The 19,117-nt window shown below is 39.3% G+C and overlaps 1 protein-coding gene across 1 annotated transcript in view; it reads left to right on the forward strand.

Annotated features, from left to right (window-relative positions):
* Positions 1 to 19,117, forward strand: part of adam10a (ADAM metallopeptidase domain 10a) — a 166,380-nt gene that overhangs the window by 122,268 nt on the left and 24,995 nt on the right. Inside the window, exons 5-6 of the mRNA XM_049471154.1 lie at positions 11,777 to 11,877; positions 17,705 to 17,869. Coding sequence (XP_049327111.1) covers positions 11,777 to 11,877; positions 17,705 to 17,869 — 266 coding nt within the window. The remainder of the gene's footprint in view (positions 1 to 11,776; positions 11,878 to 17,704; positions 17,870 to 19,117) is intronic.

Here is a 19,117-nt window from a genome sequence, read left to right on the forward strand (position 1 = left end):
GTGAATTTTGTGCCAAAAGTTTTACACAAAAAAAATAAATCCGCAATCAAAATGTTAGGAATCAAAAGCAAAAATTGTATGTTACAAATTCAAAAGAGAAAAAATATATAGCAAATACATATTTTTAAATATACTTGGTTATTTTATTATCCTTTGCAGTTATTTGAAAATTATTTCAGTTTGGTCTTTGCTTTTATTTTTGTGTTTTTGTGAATTTTCTGTGGATTTTTTGGATTTTTCTGTTAAAGACTTTTGCTTCTGGAATCCCTCTTTTGCTTCTGCTTCAGTTTTTTGCTTCTGAGTTTTGGCACAGTTTTCACGGGTGGGCGGGGCTTAGAAGAAGGGGTTCCCCTTGAATCTCCATTGGTCAGCTGGTTCTGGACTGGCGGGTTCCCTGAACCCTCGTCTGAGACTGACCACGCCCCCAAACACCCCGCAAGCTTCAAGCGTCCTTCCAAACACGGAGTGAACAGCAGTTTCCAGCAAACAGCAACAGCAGCAGATACTTTTACAATTAAATATTATACAAACGTTATGTTTAATGTTATATTATGTTATATTATTCTCTGTTTCACTCCACTTAAAAGCTCACATTAGCAAGATGTGCTAAATATTCACGCGCAAATTATGATAGTTACCTAGTCAATGAGCTAGTGAGTTAGCTAATTACCTAATCAGTGAACTAGTCAGTTATCTTAGTCAATGAGCTAGTGAGTTAGCTAGTTACCTAATCAGTGAACTAGTCAGTTATCTTAGTCAATGAGCTAGTGAGTTAGCTAGTTACCTAATCAGTGAACTAGTCAGTTATCTTAGTCAATGAGCTAGTGAGTTAGCTAGTTACCTACTCAGTGAGCTAGTGAGCAACCTAGCCAGCAAACTAGTGAGTTATCTAGCCAGTGAACTAGTGAGTTAGTTACCTACTCAGTGAGCTAGTGAATTACTTAGTCAGTGAACTAGTGAGTTACCTACTCAGTGAGCTAATGAGTTAGCAGGTTACTTACTCAGTGAGCAAGTGAGTTACCTAGTCAGTGAACCAGTGAGTTACATAGTAAGTGTGCTACTGAGTTAGCTACTTACCTACTCAATGAGCTAATGAATTAGAATGCTACCTAGTCAGTGAACTAGTGAGTTACATAGTCAGAGAACTAGTGAGTTAGCTAGTCAGTGAACTAGTGGGTTAGCTATTCAGTGAACTAGTGAGTTACCTAGTCAGAGAACCAGTGAGTTAGCTAGTCAGTGAACTAGTGAGTTAGGTAGTTACCTACTTTCAGCATGAATATTTAGCACTCTCGCTAATGTGACTTGTGAACATAACGTTTGTATAATATTTAATTGTAAAAGTATCTGCTGCTGTTGCTGTTTGCTGGAAGCTGCTGTTCACTCCGGGGGGCGTGGTCAGTCTCAGACGAGGGTTCAGGGAACCCGCCAGTCCAGAACCAGCTGACCAATGGAGATTCAAGGGGAACCCCTTCTTCTAAGCCCCGCCCACCCGTGAAAACTGTGCCAAAACTCAGAAGCAAAAAACTGAAGCAGAAGCAAAAGAGGGATTCCAGAAGTCTTTAACAGAAAAATCCAAAAAAATCCACAGAAAATTCACAAAAACACAAAAATAAAAGCAAAGACCAAACTGAAATAATTTTCAAATAACTGCAAAGGATAATAAAATAACCAAGTATATTTAAAAATATGTATTTGCTATATATTTTTTCTCTTTTGAATTTGTAACATATAATTTTTGCTTTTGATTCCTAACATTTTGATTGCGGATTTTATTTTTTTGTGTAAAACTTTTGGCACAAAATTCACTCCATAAGTTTCCACTGTGAGGAACATAGTAAGGAAATGGAAGAGCACAGGGACAGTTCTTGTTAAGCCCAGAAGTGGCAGGCCAAGAAAAATATCAGAAAGGCAGAGAAGAAGAATGGTGAGAACAGTCAAGGACAATCCACAGACCACCTCCAAAGAGCTGCAGCATCATCTTGCTGCAGATGGTGTCACTGTGCATCGGTCAACAATACAGCACACTTTGCACAAGGCTGTATAGGAGAGTGATGCGAAAGAAGCCACAAACAGAGTCGCCTGAGGTGTGCTTTTGCTTTTGCATACCTCAGGCGACTCTGTTTGTGGAGTGCTTGCAGAAATGGCTGCTTTAAGATTAATAGGGGTGCCCAAACTTTTTCATATGACTGTACATAAAACATGTATAAGCTCATGCATTAGTCCTTTACTCTTATCTCTGCATAACTCTATAATTATAATCAATGTTAATTTCGTTGGCCCTAAACTTAAACACTATGGGACTCAATGAGACTTTTCTGTGTTTCTGTATCTTTTTCTAGTTATTATGATGAAAGTGTGAATGTGCTGTGTGTAAGTGTGTAAATGCTGCAGTAGAAAGTGCAGTAAGACAATCTGATCCAGCACTGCTTTACCACAGACAACAGCTTTCTATTTCCAAAGCTTAGTTTATTTCCATTATTACAGACCTGCTGTTAAGCATTTACTTGGTTAAAAAAGCACCCCCTCCATTTTTATTTGTAGTATTTTACAATTTTTTAGGTTTAGTTTTTTATTTCCTTAAAAGCCCTGACAGTTTACTATTAACTCCTGTACTATTTACCGCATTTTTTAAGGCACACTTAAAATACTTAAATTTTTCCAAGAATTGACAGTGTGCCATATAACAGTCAGGTTGTAAGGAGCATTAAAACCACTCCACTAAAGTGCAGCGTTATACAGGAGTTTCAGTTTAGATCTCCAACACCGAGGCTGGAGCAGTATTAGCATTAGCCGCTTAGCTCTAGCTCTTTTGCCGTTCAGAGGTGAATATTATTGGCCTGTAACCTGCTGATAACCCCCAGCTAGCACTTCTGGAGCAGTATTAGCATTAGCCGCTAACCGCTAGCCCTTTCTCTGTTTAGCGGTTAGCTGCTAATGCTAATGCAGCTGCACCCAGCCTTAGTGGAAATCTGGAAATCTAAGTTTACTGTAAATAAACGGAAACGATTTACTCACCCAAATAAACAGTTTTAAGGAGAGAAATCTGTGTAGATTAGCATCCAGTGCTCGTTTGACTGAAAATGTTTTTTTTTTAAGAATTACAGTTTTGTTTACATAGCTTAACTTTACTGAACCCCCCCACCACCACCCAGCGGCGAGACCTGCTGAATTAGAAGGAAAACATGGCTACACCTCTTTTCCTTACTAGTGTCGCATAATACAAATTATAATATGGTGCACCTACGATACGATACACTCACTGTACGCTCATTTTGTACCATTTCAGGTTATTCACTGGACCTGAGGAGCTTGAAATGACATTGTAGCTGTAATATAATAAGAAAATGATTAATTGTAGATGATTTTGATTCATTTGTCTGTGGCATTCAAAACCTCAGTGCCTGATTCTGATCTACTATGTTTTATATGATGTGGCTGAGACTCATTATAAGCTCTGAGCTGATTTTCAGTCTCTAGCTACACATTTGTGGAAGTCAGGCAGGAAACTGGAGTTATTATTCCTCTAATAGTGCACTGTATTGTCATCATAATCAACAGTTTAGCTTCTGAGTGAGAAATGGTGTGAGAGAATTGCTTTGAAGCTGTAAAAGCCCTTGTGCTCTTTTAAATAGCAGTGAGAAGAGCACTAAAAGCAATTTCTCTCTCTTACTCAACCACACACACACACACACACACACTCACACACACACTCACACACACACACTCTCCACCTAGTTAATAAAGCAGAGAGAGAAGTAGAAGTGGAATTGACTTGATACAATAGAATTGAGCTATAGTATATATCCAAATGTTTGTGGACGTCCCTTTTAATGAATGCATTCAGGTACTTTAAGTTGCACCCATTGCTGACACACATGTGCAATTGCACACACAAATGACCAGCTCATCTAAACACTGTAGATAAGTACTGAATATACAATTTAATACAAACATGGACCTTTTGGTTCTTAATTGACTAATGTCGGGGGTAGAAAGCCCCCAGTATTGAGCTGTGGAGCAGTGGAACTGTGTTCTCTGGACTGATGGAGCTCCATACTTTTGGATGGGATGAGTTGGGGTGTTGTGGTTGGTTGGTAATCAGTAGCCAACATTCTGACCCGACTAAAGATCTATTTGGTTTTTGAATGCAACCAGACCCTCACAGCAATAGTTCAAAATCTGTTACAAAGTTTTCTCTGGACAGTAAAGATATCAAAGTTAATCTATCAAAATCAGGATAAACCTTGATTTCAGAAGAAACTAAGTGCATGAGCAGGTGCCTCAATGCATTTGGCTATAAAGCGTGTTGTGCTTACATTTGTTTGATTCTTTAAAGTGGTAGTTAGAATTATTTTATATTAATTAATTAATTAACTTAGTTTTTAAACTAAAAACAGAAGCATTTCTGAGTGGAGAAGGGACAAAATATTGTGTTTAATGGTACAAGTGTGCTGGACCAACCATCCCTGCTAAGCCTAATAATATATTCATTCTCAAAACTGGGGTGTCGGGTCGCTTTTCACGGGAGTTCCTCTGGCTACATCACGTGTCTTTGCGTACTTACGTCACATGTGCGGCTGGTGGAGCAATGGAGACTTCAGAAGAGGAAACTCGGAGCTCAGTAGCTCATTCACTCATAGTAAAAACAGTGTGTAGTTAAAGTGAAGTTTCTGATTGAGCGCTCTCTCTCTCTCTCTCTCTGACTGAACATAACCTGGAATCGGATTCATCCGCTCTGAAAGGAGACCGCATCACACCCGCCCAGTTTAAAATGATTCTTCCACATGCTCTGTGCAATTACCCATTCTCACCAGAGTGGGCCCTAAATAAAAACTTACGGACATCAGCTTTAAATATGTAAAGAAGAACCTTAATTGTTACAATATCATACTAATTACTGTGTAAATGGTGTGTGGGATAGTGTAGGGTCGGTGTGTGGTGTGTGGGAGGGAATAGGGGAAGTAGGACGGCTGGTACTGACCCGTGTGAGGACAGGGTGGGTATGAGGGCACAGTCAGGGTAGAGGAAGAGGGGGTTATCCGGAGACCGGTCATACACACGGTCAACTGCAGATCTGTACGGAAATGATTAACACACAATCCCACACACACGCATTCATTCACACACACACACACACACACACACACATGGCAGGCAGAGGGAGTGTTGGAGATAACGGTGTGGGTGTGTTTGCTTTTCTACATTTCAGGACAAAAGTTCAGCTTTCAGCTCTGTAGGAAATTCAGAGTGAATAGTAGAGGACTAACACACACACACACATGCACTTTTACACACACTTGATTTTGTCATTCTGGATGTGGTCGTATTTTGTGTTCTTTTAACTCTCCTGTTATGTTCATTTGTCAGGAAAAGTAATGGTGTTCCAGGGTCATTTTGACCTGGTGCATGTTTAATTATTTAAAAGATATCTAAAACACAAAAAAGTCCTTACAAGCAGGGTAAATATTTTTTACTCCTTTACTAATTATTCTATCAATATTTTTAGTGCAATGACGTTTCTTACCTCTAATAAGTAATGATTCAATTAGGATAATTCACTTATTTTTCATTAAACAATACATGTTCAAACTTTTTTTAGTGTTTCACTACTTTATTAGTTTTGAAAGACCAACATATAAAACAATAGTTTTACATAACATTGAAATATATCACTGCAATTTTGTTTTAGTTTTAGTTTTTGCAGGGGGTGGTTGCAAATATGTGAGATGAACCATTTTCATATTATATGTTGATTACACTAAGTTAGGCAAGCAGAAGAAGTTTATTACTGAAAAAAATACTTTAAACTATTTTTTCTAGATCTTCAAACTTTAAAATGGGTCAAATTGACCCGGAACATGGCAGGAGGGTTAATATTTTCTGTAAATATATTGACATGTTTTAATATGTATAGGAGGTATAGGACAATACATAGTATATGGAATAATATTACATATAAGTGCTCATCTATTTACATATTTGATGTAACATATAGGTACTGATGTAACAAATACAGTATAATACATGTCAGACACTATTACATTGACTGTAGGTGCTTACATATACAAAATTAGTATGGGACTTATATATACACCCAAACATGCCTATATGTAACACTTTTAACACATGATGGATGTTTTAATATGTGCTTATGTATTTATATTAAAACTAAGACATTAAACAGATAATACATATGGAATGGTATTTCATGTATGTTCTTATGCACACATGACATGTGACATTATCTCACACATATTATGGGATGGTATCTAAAGATCTAAAGATGTTATCTAATGTACAGAACGTACAGAACATTACATGACAGGTGTGGGAAATTATGTTACATAGGGACTTAAATACTGCATGCAACATTACATATTACACATATTAAATTAAACGTTGTAGTGGAAAATGTAAGTGAACCCTTGGAATCAATAGCTGGTTGAGTCTTTGTAGCACTTTCCAGCGTTTTCTTTTTTATCAGTTAAATTTGCTCTAGCCCACACCTCCAAACTAGCAAGAGTCTAGGTATACTATCACTCGACCAATCTTCCTAAAAAAAATGTTTTTAAGATTTTCAAGAAACACATGAGAGTAGTTATGGCTGTTTAAAATGATCAGTTGTTTTAGATGATAGTTTGTATTACAGCTGAGCAATAGAGCCAACCAGAACAATCTGATTTCAAGCAGTGCAACAGTCACATTTTAACATTTTAATATTTTAACAGCCACAAACTGTAGAGCATTACTAGAGAGCAGACTAAAAGCTCAATAATGAAACTAAACAACTGTGCAATATTTATAGCCCATATCCTCTATTACTAAGAAGTGAACTTTATATTATATTAAAATTTTGAATGATCCCTGAATGGTGGAGATTAGTTTGATGAAGGAATCTTATGTGAGTGTGTGTGTGTGTGTGTGTGTGTGGGTGGATCCTCTTCCTAAGGTGTGTCTGTTTTATCAGAGTGGGATTGTTAGCAGTGGCTAATTTATGGCTTCCCACAGATTCATTAAATATCTCCTCCCTTCCCTCACTGAGCTCCTGACCTGACTGCAGTGTCCAGCCTGAACTCACAGCTTTACTTTGAGTTTTATCTTATATTAGATACTATTTGATATTAATATATTTTGGGTTAAATAACTAGCTTTGAAACAGAACCGTGTTCTTTAGTCTGATCACAGAACAGTTTGATGCATGCAGTAGAAACTGTACTGTACATATCAGAGCATTTTAAAGCCTTTATAAAGTGTTGTACTGAGCTGTCCGTGTTCTCTACTGGTGATCAGTCTGCAGAACACGTCCTTTCACCTCTTTATCAGGACTTTATTGATCAGTTTCCTTCCCCAACCCAGAGCAGACCTAACCCTGATAATCCAACCCACACAAGCACAAACACAAGCACAAACTGCTGAGCTCCATCCCACCCCCTGCTGGTGGAACAACTGCTTCACTGTGGGCCTCACTTCACACACTGTCATCTGCCTACAAGCTCCAGCTTCTGCTTTACCTGCTGATATTCTTTATCAGGTGGAACACACTTCAGTTCTTATCAGAGCTCTGGTTGTTTCAAATCTGTGTGTGTGTGTGTGTGTGTGTGAGGGAGAGAAATTGAGATACAACAAAGGAATAAGGGAGAGTAAAAAAGGAATGAGAGGGAGAGAGAAAGAGAAAATAAACAGAAAAGGAGGCTGAGAGTCCCAGAAGAAAAGGCTGGAATAGAAAGAAAAGAGAAGTAGAGAGAGAGAGAGAGGGGAAAAGAACAGTATATATAGTGTGTAAATGGAGAAAAGGAGCAATAAAAAAGAAATACACAGAGGGACAGAAAGAAACTAAAAACGAGAGAGAGAGAGAGAGAGAGAGAGAGAGAGAGAGAGAGAGACATGAATGAGAGCCATGAATTCTACAGAAGATTCAGCAATAAACACCCCCAGTTTACCCGCCTTACTGACCCAGAGAAACTCCCCTATCTGTTAGGAGAGAACAGAGAGAGCTGCACTCTCGCAGCTCAATACATTACAGCCTCTCACAGAGAGAGAGACAGAGAGTGACCATTCACACTAAATATCACATTAACACACACTATACACACACACAAACATTTTAGGTTAATTTGTCTCATCACCTACACTTATTAACTATATTATGCTTTTTTGAATTATTATTATTTATTTATTTATTTATTTATTTATTTATTTATTTATTTATTTATAATAATTTTATTTTTATTTAATATTTTATATTTTTTTGCATTGTTTTAAAATGTAGAATCTGTTCTGTTCTGTTCTACACGAAATTGTTCATCTCTGAATCAGTTCAATATTCTTCCACTTTACTGTTAAAACTGTGTAACTCAGGATTTGGCAACACAAATGTAGCACTATTTGTCATGCCAATAAAGCACCTTGAATTGAATTGAATTGAGAGCAAGAGCAGTGTACAGTGATTGTGATTTCTTTTCTCTCTCTCTCTCTCTCTCTCTCTCTCTCTCTTTCTTTCTCTCTTTCTCTCTTATTTTTCTTCCTCTTTCAGTTCAGTTTGGCTTTATTGGCAGGACTGTTTCAATAAAAATGTTGCCAAAACCCACAAACATTAGAGCTGAATACACTTATCATCCAAACTTAAGCTGCATCCGGGGGAAAGTTTTGCATTTCCTTGCTGTATGTAAGGAAGACAGTCCAGAATTTCATTAATAAGGTCCTGAAAACAGCGGCCCTACCTTTCCTATGCTGCCATCTCAAGAGCGTGGCTTAAAGACACAGAGATAATGCCATTTCCAACCGCATCAACAGACCTATACCTTATTAGAAATGTGTTTGGGCCGTGGGTGGAGGTTTGTACGTTTTTAAGTGAGATTGTATTCGGATTGGGTTTCACCGTCAGCTCCTGGGTTTTTAGTGTTTTATAATTCTTCTTTTCCTTCCTCTCTCTCCCTCTCTCCCTCTCTCCCTCTCTCTCTCACATGGTCTGTGTATATTGAGTTACAGTGTTGTAAAGCCTGGTTGTAACAGTGAGAGTGGGTGTTTGGAAGTTTCTCTGAAACAGAAGCTGAATTAATTTAGATACGTTTAGCTTTAAGTGTTGGATCCCCCTCCTCTCCCAGTGACCCACTTCCCTCCACTGGTGCTGATAAACACCTGAGAACCAGTGGAGAACCTGTGCCACACATAAGAAAAGATATTACCCAATCTTATTATCTGGTCTGCTTGTCCGGTCTTCTTCTCTTCTCTGCTTGTCTGAACTTGTTGTCTGGTCTTGTTGTCTGGTCTTGTTTTTGGTCTTGTTGTCTGGTCTTGTTGTTTGGTCTTGTTGTTTGGTCTTGTTTTTGGTCTTGTTGTCTGGTCTTGTTTTCTAGTATTGTTGTCTGATCTCATTGGACAGTCTTCTTGTCCAGGCCTCTATTTCCATTCTTCTTGTCTGATCTAAGCTGGGTATCTGGTCTGCTTGTCTGGTCTTCTTATGTAGTCTCATTGTCCAATCTGATTGTCAAATCTGATTATCGGATTTGATTGTCTGGTCTTATTGTTTGGTCTGATTGTCTGGTCTTATTATTTGGTCTGATTATTTGGTCTGCTTGCCTCGTCTAATTGTCTGGTCTGATTTTAAGTCTGGTCTGATTGTCAGGTCTTATTGTTTGGTCTGATGGTCTGGTCTCATTGTTTGGTGTGATTGTCTGGTCTTATTGTTTGGTCTGATGGTCTGGTCTCATTGTTTGGTGTGATTGTCTGGTCTCATTGTATGTCCTGATTGTCTGGTCTTATTGTTTGGTCTGATTATTTGGTCTGCTTGTCTCATCTTATTGTTTGGTCTGATTGTCTGGTCTGATTGTTTGGTCTGATTGTCTGGTCTGATTTTGAGTTTGGTCTGATTGTCTGGTTTCATTGTTTGGTGTGATTGTCTATTCTTTTTGTGAATTTGAATTTCTAGTCATATTATTCAGTCGGATTACCTGGTTGTTTGCAGTTAGTCAGTGGCAGTTGAAACAATGCTCCGTGTTTTCGTGGACGGCTCATTAAACAGACCCTCCTCCGCCCTGCTGCTCCGCCACGTCCTGAGACCACAAACCCGCCGACTCATCCCTCTCTCCGCCCTGACCTCGGTAATTAGGGGACGCTCCCGCACTCTTCCACCTTCTGTCGCCTTGTTTTTCAGAATTTGTCACCTTCTACCTCCTGCTCGCACGTTCCCCAGAAATAGCCTACCTGCCTTCCTGTCCTCGTCTGACCTGAGTGTGTGTCTGTCTGAAAGGTGGATGATGAGCTGTTGTTCAGATATTTGTGGACACACCTTCTTCTGAATGCATTCAGTTACTTTAACATGTAACCATTGCGGACACAAATGCTCCCACATGGCTTGTCTAGTTCCTGTAGATCAGATAAACATGAACCTGTTGCTACCATTTGTAATGTCCAGCGTCGGCTAGAGGGGTATAAAGCCCCCAGTTTTGAGCTGTGGTGATGTGGTACTGTGTTCTCTGGAATGATGGAGCTTCATCTGATAGTTTTGGGGTTGTGTGATGAGTTGGGGGTGCGGTGGGATTTTGATCATGCAGCATCCTGGTCTGTGCGTTACATTGTAGTCTGGTTCATTTTGGTTTTACACTGCAGTTTAGTTGAGTGCAATAATTCAATAATTATTTAGCGCAATAATTCATTAGAACTACAGTAATCACCAGAATGACGCCTCTACACACCACCACCACTGCCTTTTATTTTACTATTGTTTTAATAGGTTTTAATAGCCTGCATTAACTTCCTGTAATTGGTCTGTAAGTTTGAACTAGAGCTGGGCAATATGGCCCAAAAAAAATCTTCGATTTAAAAACAGATTTTCCATTTAAATACATTTTTTTCCACTACTAAAAATCAAACCAAAGATGACAAAGAAATGGTTAAAAACTAGTTCTTATTTAATTTGTTTTCACTTAAAATATTCCCTTTGTGGTTAAAGTGCCACCAGAAACAAGCAAAAAAACAATTGTAAAGAGTGAGAACATCCAGTAACTTTTAGAAAGCTTTCTCCAACATAGTTTAGGTACTGACACAATGCACCCTCAAACTTAAAAAAAAACAAACAATAAACACACCCTCAAAAAACAAATAGAAAAAAATCAAATGTTGCCCTTTTTGATAAAACTTACAAAATAGAAAATAGAAAACAAGTACAATTGAAAATGCTTTTAAGTAAATACTTTTCCCCATTTGGGCTTGAATTGCAAAACAAAGCTTTTAAATAAGTGCCAGTGTTATATAAAATGAGATGGTCTTTTCTCATGAATATGCAAAATATCTGCTCGCGCAGGAAGAAGGGAGGGAGGAGAAACTCAGAGAAAATCAATTTTCATAAAAACACATCGTCCTTAACTGTAAATTCGAATTAATCGATAAAATCGATTAACCGCCCAGCTCTAGTTAGAACCATCTAAAATTAATTTCTTTTTTTACATTGCAGACGATGCAGACCATGGTTCAGTACATTCAAATTTGGGTTGGATTAAATTCTAGTTCTTTGGTCAATTTGAAAGAACCCTAAACTCTATTGTTATTGAATGCAGTCAAATCCTCACAGCAATGTTTTAAAAATCTTCCCTGTGATGTAGAGAGACTCCAACAAAAATAAGGTTGAATTCTATAATTTTAGAAGAAACAAGGAATGTACATGTGTCCCAATACTTTTGTCAATACAGTGTACACCAGGCACAGAATGTTATCAGATTAAACTGATTTTGATTGGCTTTTCTCATATGCATTTCTCTTATGTTTTATTTGTTTCCAGACTACCCTCATAAGTACGGCAGGGAGGGGGGCTGTGCGGACCACTCCGTATTTGACAGGATGAAGAAGTACCAGGCGTCTGCTGTGGATTCACCTGCCCAGGTAAGTCTAAATTGCAGGTTATTTTAATTTGTCATGCACAGACAAACCTCATATCAAACTGCAGAGCTTACTTTATCTGACCTCTGATTTCATTCTGTTATTAAAAATAGGTAAATAATTTAGTCTGTAATTTAGTTAGCATTGCCAGCTTTACTGAGACCTGCCGTGTTTTTTCATTAATGATACTTAAGTCATCCAAACTATAAAGAAAATCATATGGGTTTATTTAGTAAAGAAAAAAGTGTTCAACAAACCAGAATATGTTTTATATTTTAGATTCTTCAAAGTAGCACCTCTTGCTTAGGTGACAGTTTTACACATCTGGATTTTCTCAGTCAGTTTCTCAGTCAGTTTTATGAGGTAGAGTCACCACCTAAATTTCCTTCGGGATAAATAAAGCATCCATCCATCCATCCATCCATCTGGAATTCAGGTTTTCAGTTAACAGCTGTGCTGAACTCATCAAGAGTTAATTACTTGAATTTCTTGCCTCTTAGGCCCCGTCCACACAAACCCAAATATTTTTAAAACCTGAGATTTTTGTCTCCTTTTTAAAAATGTCTTCGTCCACACGAGCAGCGTTTTCAGAAATATCTCCGTCCACACGGAAACGCCACACCACTCAAAAATGCTGAAATGAACAGGAAGTCTCTAGACATTTGGACGTTTTCTCGTCATTACTCAGCAACAAATGCTTACTTTTCAAAATTGTCCCACCTGGTGCTTGTTGGTCCAGCCTGGACCAGAATCTCCGTTCGTGGTAAGGTTTGTACCTCCAATCAGAGGGATCGAAAAAAACTGCACACAGCGCATTTTAGTAACGTTACCTCTGGTGTGTTGAGTAATGTGAGAGTAACATTAAATTAAACTGTGAACATGTTAATAATCCACAAATTGTAGAGAGAACAGAACCAATCCAGGTGCTGTCCCTGTTTCAGGCTTTACGGCCACAAAAATTACGGTCACTGTTACTGATTACAAAACACCTGATCCAACTAATCAACTAACAACTAGCTTATCAACTAATTATCTGCCCTTACTGAGGCGAGCTGAGCGATGCAGCAGGAAAACCAGCATTACAGTGTTACTCCAAAACCACAAAGCTAACCCAGCTAACTGAAGAACCACAGAGCTAACCCAGCTAACTGAAGAACCACAGAGCTAACCCAGCTAACTGAAGAACCACAGAGCCAACCCAGCTAACTGAAGAACCACAGAGCTAACCCAGCTAACTGAAGAACCACAGAGCTAACCCAGCTAACTGAAGAACCACAGAGCTAACCCATCTAACTGAAGAACCACAGAGCTAACCCATCTAACTGAAGAACCACAGAGCTAACCCATCTAACTGAAGAACCACAGAGCTAACCCATCTAACTGAAGAACCACAGAGCTAACCCATCTAACTGAAGAACCACAGAGCTAACCCATCTAACTGAAGAACCACAGAGCTAACCCATCTAACTGAAGAACCACAGAGCTAACCCATCTAACTGAAGAACCACAGAGCTAACCCAGCTAACTGAAGAACCACAGAGCTAACCCATCTAACTGAAGAACCACAAAGCTAACCCATCTAACTGAAGAACCACAGAGCTAACCCATCTAACTGAAGAACCACAGAGCTAACCCATCTAACTGAAGAACCACAGAGCTAACCCATCTAACTGAAGAACCACAGAGCTAACCCATCTAACTGAAGAACCACAGAGCTAACCCAGCTAACTGAAGAACCACAGAGCTAACCCATCTAACTGAAGAACCACAGAGCTAACCCAGCTAACTGAAGAACCACAGAGCTAACCCAGCTAACTGAAGAACCACAGAGCTAACCCATCTAACTGAAGAACCACAGAGCTAACCCAGCTAACTGAAGAACCACAGAGCTAACCCATCTAACTGAAGAACCACACAGCTAACCCAGCTAACTGAAGAACCACAGAGCTAACCCAGCTAACTGAAGAACCACAGAGCTAACCCAGCTAACTGAAGAACCACAGAGCTAACCCATCTAACTGAAGAACCACAGAGCTAACCCAGCTAACTGAAGAACCACAGAGCTAACCCATCTAACTGAAGAACCACACAGCTAACCCATCTAACTGAAGAACCACACAGCTAACCCATCTAACTGAAGAACCACAGAGCTAACCCATCTAACTGAAGAACCACAGAGTCTAAAATACTTAACGTAAAAATGCTTAATGTGGGGTTTCTTTCCACTGAAGCCTGTTATAAGGACAAATGTTAACGTGGCTTAATGTGCTAAAACACCGAGCCAGAAACACCAAACATCTTATTTTTTCACTGCACTGCACTGCTGGATGAGGAGCTACAGTAACAGTATATGATGTATTTTGAGTTTGCTGGTGTAGCTGGTCTGTCAGTATGTCCAGGGTGGTGCTGGACCAGTATAATTAAAGCTAATACCGATAGAGCAGCCTGTAGAACAGCCATCACGCCACTATCACTGGTCTCAGCTACACTGATAAAACACGTTAAAGTGTTTAAAGCTGGTTCTGGATAATTCCGCGCTGTTGGGTCAGAGAGGGCAGTTAGTTCATTAGTAGGATCAGCTGTGAGAGTCAGAGTTTACTGGTGTTGCCCCTCCTGATCTCTAAGCTAATGTAAAGAAAAAGCAGACATGCGGAGACTCGCTATGTGACGTCAGCGTTTTCCGAAAGCTCAGTTTTCCTCGTCCACACGGCTACGCTGGAGCGGAGTTTTCAAAAATCAACACCTTGGAAGGCGCTTTCGAAAAGCTTAGTTTTCAGTGACCGAAATCACAGTTTTCATGAGAAAAAACTCAATTTTTAATAATATCGGGCTTTGTGTGGACGGGGCCTTAATGTGTTTGAGAGCATCAGTTGTAAAGTAGTTCAGAGGTAAAGTTGGTCTACAGTGAAAAGACCTATTTGAGTAATGTTCTAATCCATATTATGAGAAGCAAGAACTACTCAACTAAGTAAAGAAAAAAATGATATTAAGAAATGAAGGTCAGTCAGTCAGAACTTTGAAAGTATTCTCAAGTTCTCAAAGATGTTTGTGTTCGTTCATAGTCTGGGTGATATTAGTATTCATATTAGTATTCACCACCACTTTAGCAACATCTGGTTAGACAAAAGTGTTTTATCTGAAATATGAAATAATATATTTTTTTTTACTTGAAAAGTCTAGTGATTATATGGGGGTGCATCTGTTCTGTATAACAGGAGTGATGTGCTGCCTCTCCTCCTGCTGAAAAATGATGGAGGAGCAGCTTGATAAAGAGCGCAGGGAGCTGATTAAATTACAGTCTCAGGCTTTTAAAGGCTCTAGACTGAGTTTATGAATTCATCTGTCTTTGCTTGTGAAATGTTGAGCGCTGGCTGGATTTGGTGGAGTTCTCCCGAGCCTCAGTCTGCTGTAGAAGAGTTTCTGTAGGGAGTAACTGAGTTTGGGTGTGGTGGCACATTCCAGAAGGTTTGAAGTGTTGGGGATTTACCTCTGGCTTTATTCTGGGATCCTGAGCTCCCTCTCTTTTTATAGCTATGGGTTGGAGAGTTCTGCCTTGTGCTGTATATAAATACTGGAAATCCTCATCCATTTCTGTAATACCTGTGAGCACAGGTGTGTGTGTAGAGCCTAGTGCAGGGCGCCGCAGTGTGGGATGGAATTCTGTACCTGTGTGAGATTATTATACAGATACAAATGCTCCCCACTTATGATATTTAGTGCTGTTAATGTCAATCGCCTACAAGGTGATGACAGAACAGGCTCCTTCCTACCTGCACTCACTTCTGAAGACTTACGCTAGACTGTTCTCATACAGAGTTCCCCAATGGTGGAACAAACTACCTTCTACTACCAGATCAGGAGAATCTCTCACTATCTCTAATAAACTCCTAAAGACAGAGCTCTCCAAAGAGCACTTACTCTCCTAACACCTCTAACTAACTACCTTCTACTACCAGATCAGGAGAATTTCTCACTATCTTTAATAAACTCCTGAAGACTGAGCTCTTCAAAGAACACTTACTCTCCTAACACCTCTAACTAACTACCTTCTACTACCAGATCAGGAGAATCTCTCACTATCTTTAATAAACTCCTGAAGACTGAGCTCTTCAAAGAGCACTTACTCTCCTAACACCTCTAACTAACTACCTTCTACTACCAGATCAGGAGAATCTCTCACTATCTTTAATAAACTCCTGAAGACTGAGCTCTCCAAAGAGCACTTACTCTCCTAACACCTCTAACACACTAACTACTTCTAACCCCATTTCCTTCTTCCCCTCCTTCACTCCTCTATCCCATTATTTCCCTTCGACCTCCTTTAGGCTCTGTCTAAAGATGTTTTACCTTTATCTTCTATTACTTTTGTACTTCACTATTGTAAGTCGCTTTGGACAAAAGCGGCTGCCAAATGTAATGTAATGTAATGTATTAATTTAGAAACTGTAAAGGAACATTAAAGATTATATTTTCTGTAGTGACTCATCATCAGATATTAAAGAAACGTTAGATTTAAGCACTGTTATTTTTTGTCAGCAGAGCTTCAGTCAGTATGTTCTTATTTGAACTCTGTGGTACGTCACAGTAATCTGTGTGGGGGTTTAAGCCTCTGAACCTGGCCTCCGTCATTCCCTCAGTCTCGTTTCCACAACCCGGGATGCCAGGTATAGAACACAATAGCATGCAGACAGTGTGCTGCAGCCATGGACATGGCCAAGCTGGCTATTTTTTCTTCTAAACAGGTGATCACTGAGCTTCAGTAAGGTTCACTAACCATAGCTAGGTAATTTATCACTGCCACTAGTGTAATAGAGACGGCATTTTGGACACTGAAATGTATATATTCACTGATTAGCTGCAGAGTAAGACACAATTACTTACAAATGTATTACTGATAGTTCCATTAATATTATTATTATTTTTTAAACTGAATGATTGTATCAAGTTTAGCCCCGCCTCCCATCTATAAGTCTATATGCTTCTCCCACAGTCTGGTAGCATACTAGCGTTTTTTTAGCAATGTAAGCAACTGCCCAGTTCAGAAAGTAAAAATTAATGATTTATGTTGAGAAATTAATTAAATCTCATAACTAACTTTCAGTACCCATCACTCTCTCTCTCTCTCTCTCTCTCTCTCTCTCTCTCTGTCTCTCTGTCTCTCACGCGCACACACACACACACCTGCTTCTGTTTGATGCTTTAAATGTTATTCTTTATTAATAACATTAATTCTATACTTGACAATACTAATATAATATATAAGTATAACTCTAAGTATAGTTCCATTTTAGCAATCTTCTACAAATCAGTCAAATGATAGTAAATCATAAAAAAATGATTTATCTCAGTATGTTGTTGTGATAATCCAATTATATTTTTAATAAATTGAATAGTTTGACAATGCTCACTATCTATTGGGATATTTTGACCTTCAGATGAAGTTAGTCAGGAATGGCCGATTCTTAATAATAATTTTCATTATCTATGTATATATTTATTTCTGTTTTTTTGTCAATTACAACTTATCAGATGTCCGCTAAAATATCTTTTAAGAAATGTTACTTTTTTTACTATCATTAGTTTTAATTATTTATTATTATTAATTCATTACCTTGATTCTACACATTTCTGTACTGTCAGTTCTTAAGGTAATATGCTGGCTCCAGGAATGCACTGCATGTTAGTATTAAAAATTACAAGAGTAAGGGTCAGTTTATTGAACTGTAAATAGTAAATGTGCTTTATAATGAGTCTTCAAATGTAATAACATCAGTTGATTAGTATCTGAAGATGTTTAAGTGTTGAGTTTATTGTTTTGTTTGCTCTGCAGGAGACGAGCCGGCGGCAGGGGGAGGATGAGGAGCGGGCGGACGGGCCGGTGATCCTGAGGAAGAGGAGAGCGGCGCAGATCGAGCAGAACACCTGCCAGCTCTTCATCCAGACCGACCACCTCTTCTTCAAATACTACGGAACCAGAGAGGCGGTGATAGCACAGGTACCCTGTCCTGCTCTACAGCGCCCTCAGCAGCCTGCAGGCAGATCAACAGTGAACATACACCTTATTAACACCCTGCCTGTGACCAAAATCACTCCCTACTCCCTCATTAGCAGTGCAATATATAGAGGAGACTAGTTAGTTACTGCTGTTAGTAGTAGTGAAAACACACACACACACTCGTGTGACAGGATGAACTTAGTTTAAGGGTGCTTTCACACCTGAAATTTCAGACCGTGGTCCGTACCAAGGTTCATGTGTTGCTACATTGTATATATTTGGTCCGCTTATTTTTGTTTTCACACTGCAGTTTAGGGAGAGCACTTTATGTGATACTCCTACATCCTTTCATCATCACCTACGTATCGATGCATTTTCCTTAACTTGACGCTGATTGGTTTTAGAAGGACATGCGTCTGACGTTGGCGTGTTGATAATTCAGCGGGTGGTTCATTCGCTGGGAAGCTTTTCCAGGATAAGAATAAAATGAATGAACAGATTAATTTCTTCTCCATAGTAGAGCTGCTGCTATTGTGTTTTTATACCAGCAGCAGCAACTTCAGGCACAGTACTCTATGTTAGTTCAAATTTGCCAAACGAACGTGCTCGTCCTGTTTTGAGAGGGTACTGACTGCAGCCTGCAGGAAGGCTTTGTTAGTGTCTTGCCGTCCAGTCCCGCCCACTTTGTCAGCATCATGTCTTAGCTCCGCCTCTGAACGGAAGTAAACAATGTACAGGGCAGTTAGCGGATATATAATTTAATTTAATATAATGTGCCGCGTTGTCCGGCTTAAATACTGTGTCACACTACAAGCTTGCGACACTGACGAGGCGTGGCGTGTACAAAGTGGGAGGGACCGGACGCACTGGACGTCCAACTCCTCCTTCCCGCAGGCTGCAGTCAGTAGTAGTTGTTTATTTTTCTTCTTCTGCTGCCGTTGTTGAGGAACGCCTGCTCAGCTTCCTGTAATTGGTCCGAAAGTTCGAACCATCCAGAAAAGCGCTTTCACACTGCAGGAGAACCGGACCATGGTTCAGAAGATAGGAGCAGTGCTAACTTTGGTTAGCAGCAATTAATGCTAGTAAATGCCGCCCGATATCGCTACACTGAGGAAGCCTGAGTGTTCCGGTAAGCCAGGACGATATTAGCTAGTGGTTCGTCCCATGAAGCATGTTTTGACATAGTAATCACACAGACTATAGTCCGATATACTCACACTGAACGGCAAAAGAGCTAGGTCAGTGGTT

Source organism: Astyanax mexicanus, chromosome 23 (assembly GCF_023375975.1).
Source record: "Astyanax mexicanus isolate ESR-SI-001 chromosome 23, AstMex3_surface, whole genome shotgun sequence".
Classification (NCBI taxonomy): domain Eukaryota; kingdom Metazoa; phylum Chordata; class Actinopteri; order Characiformes; family Acestrorhamphidae; genus Astyanax; species Astyanax mexicanus.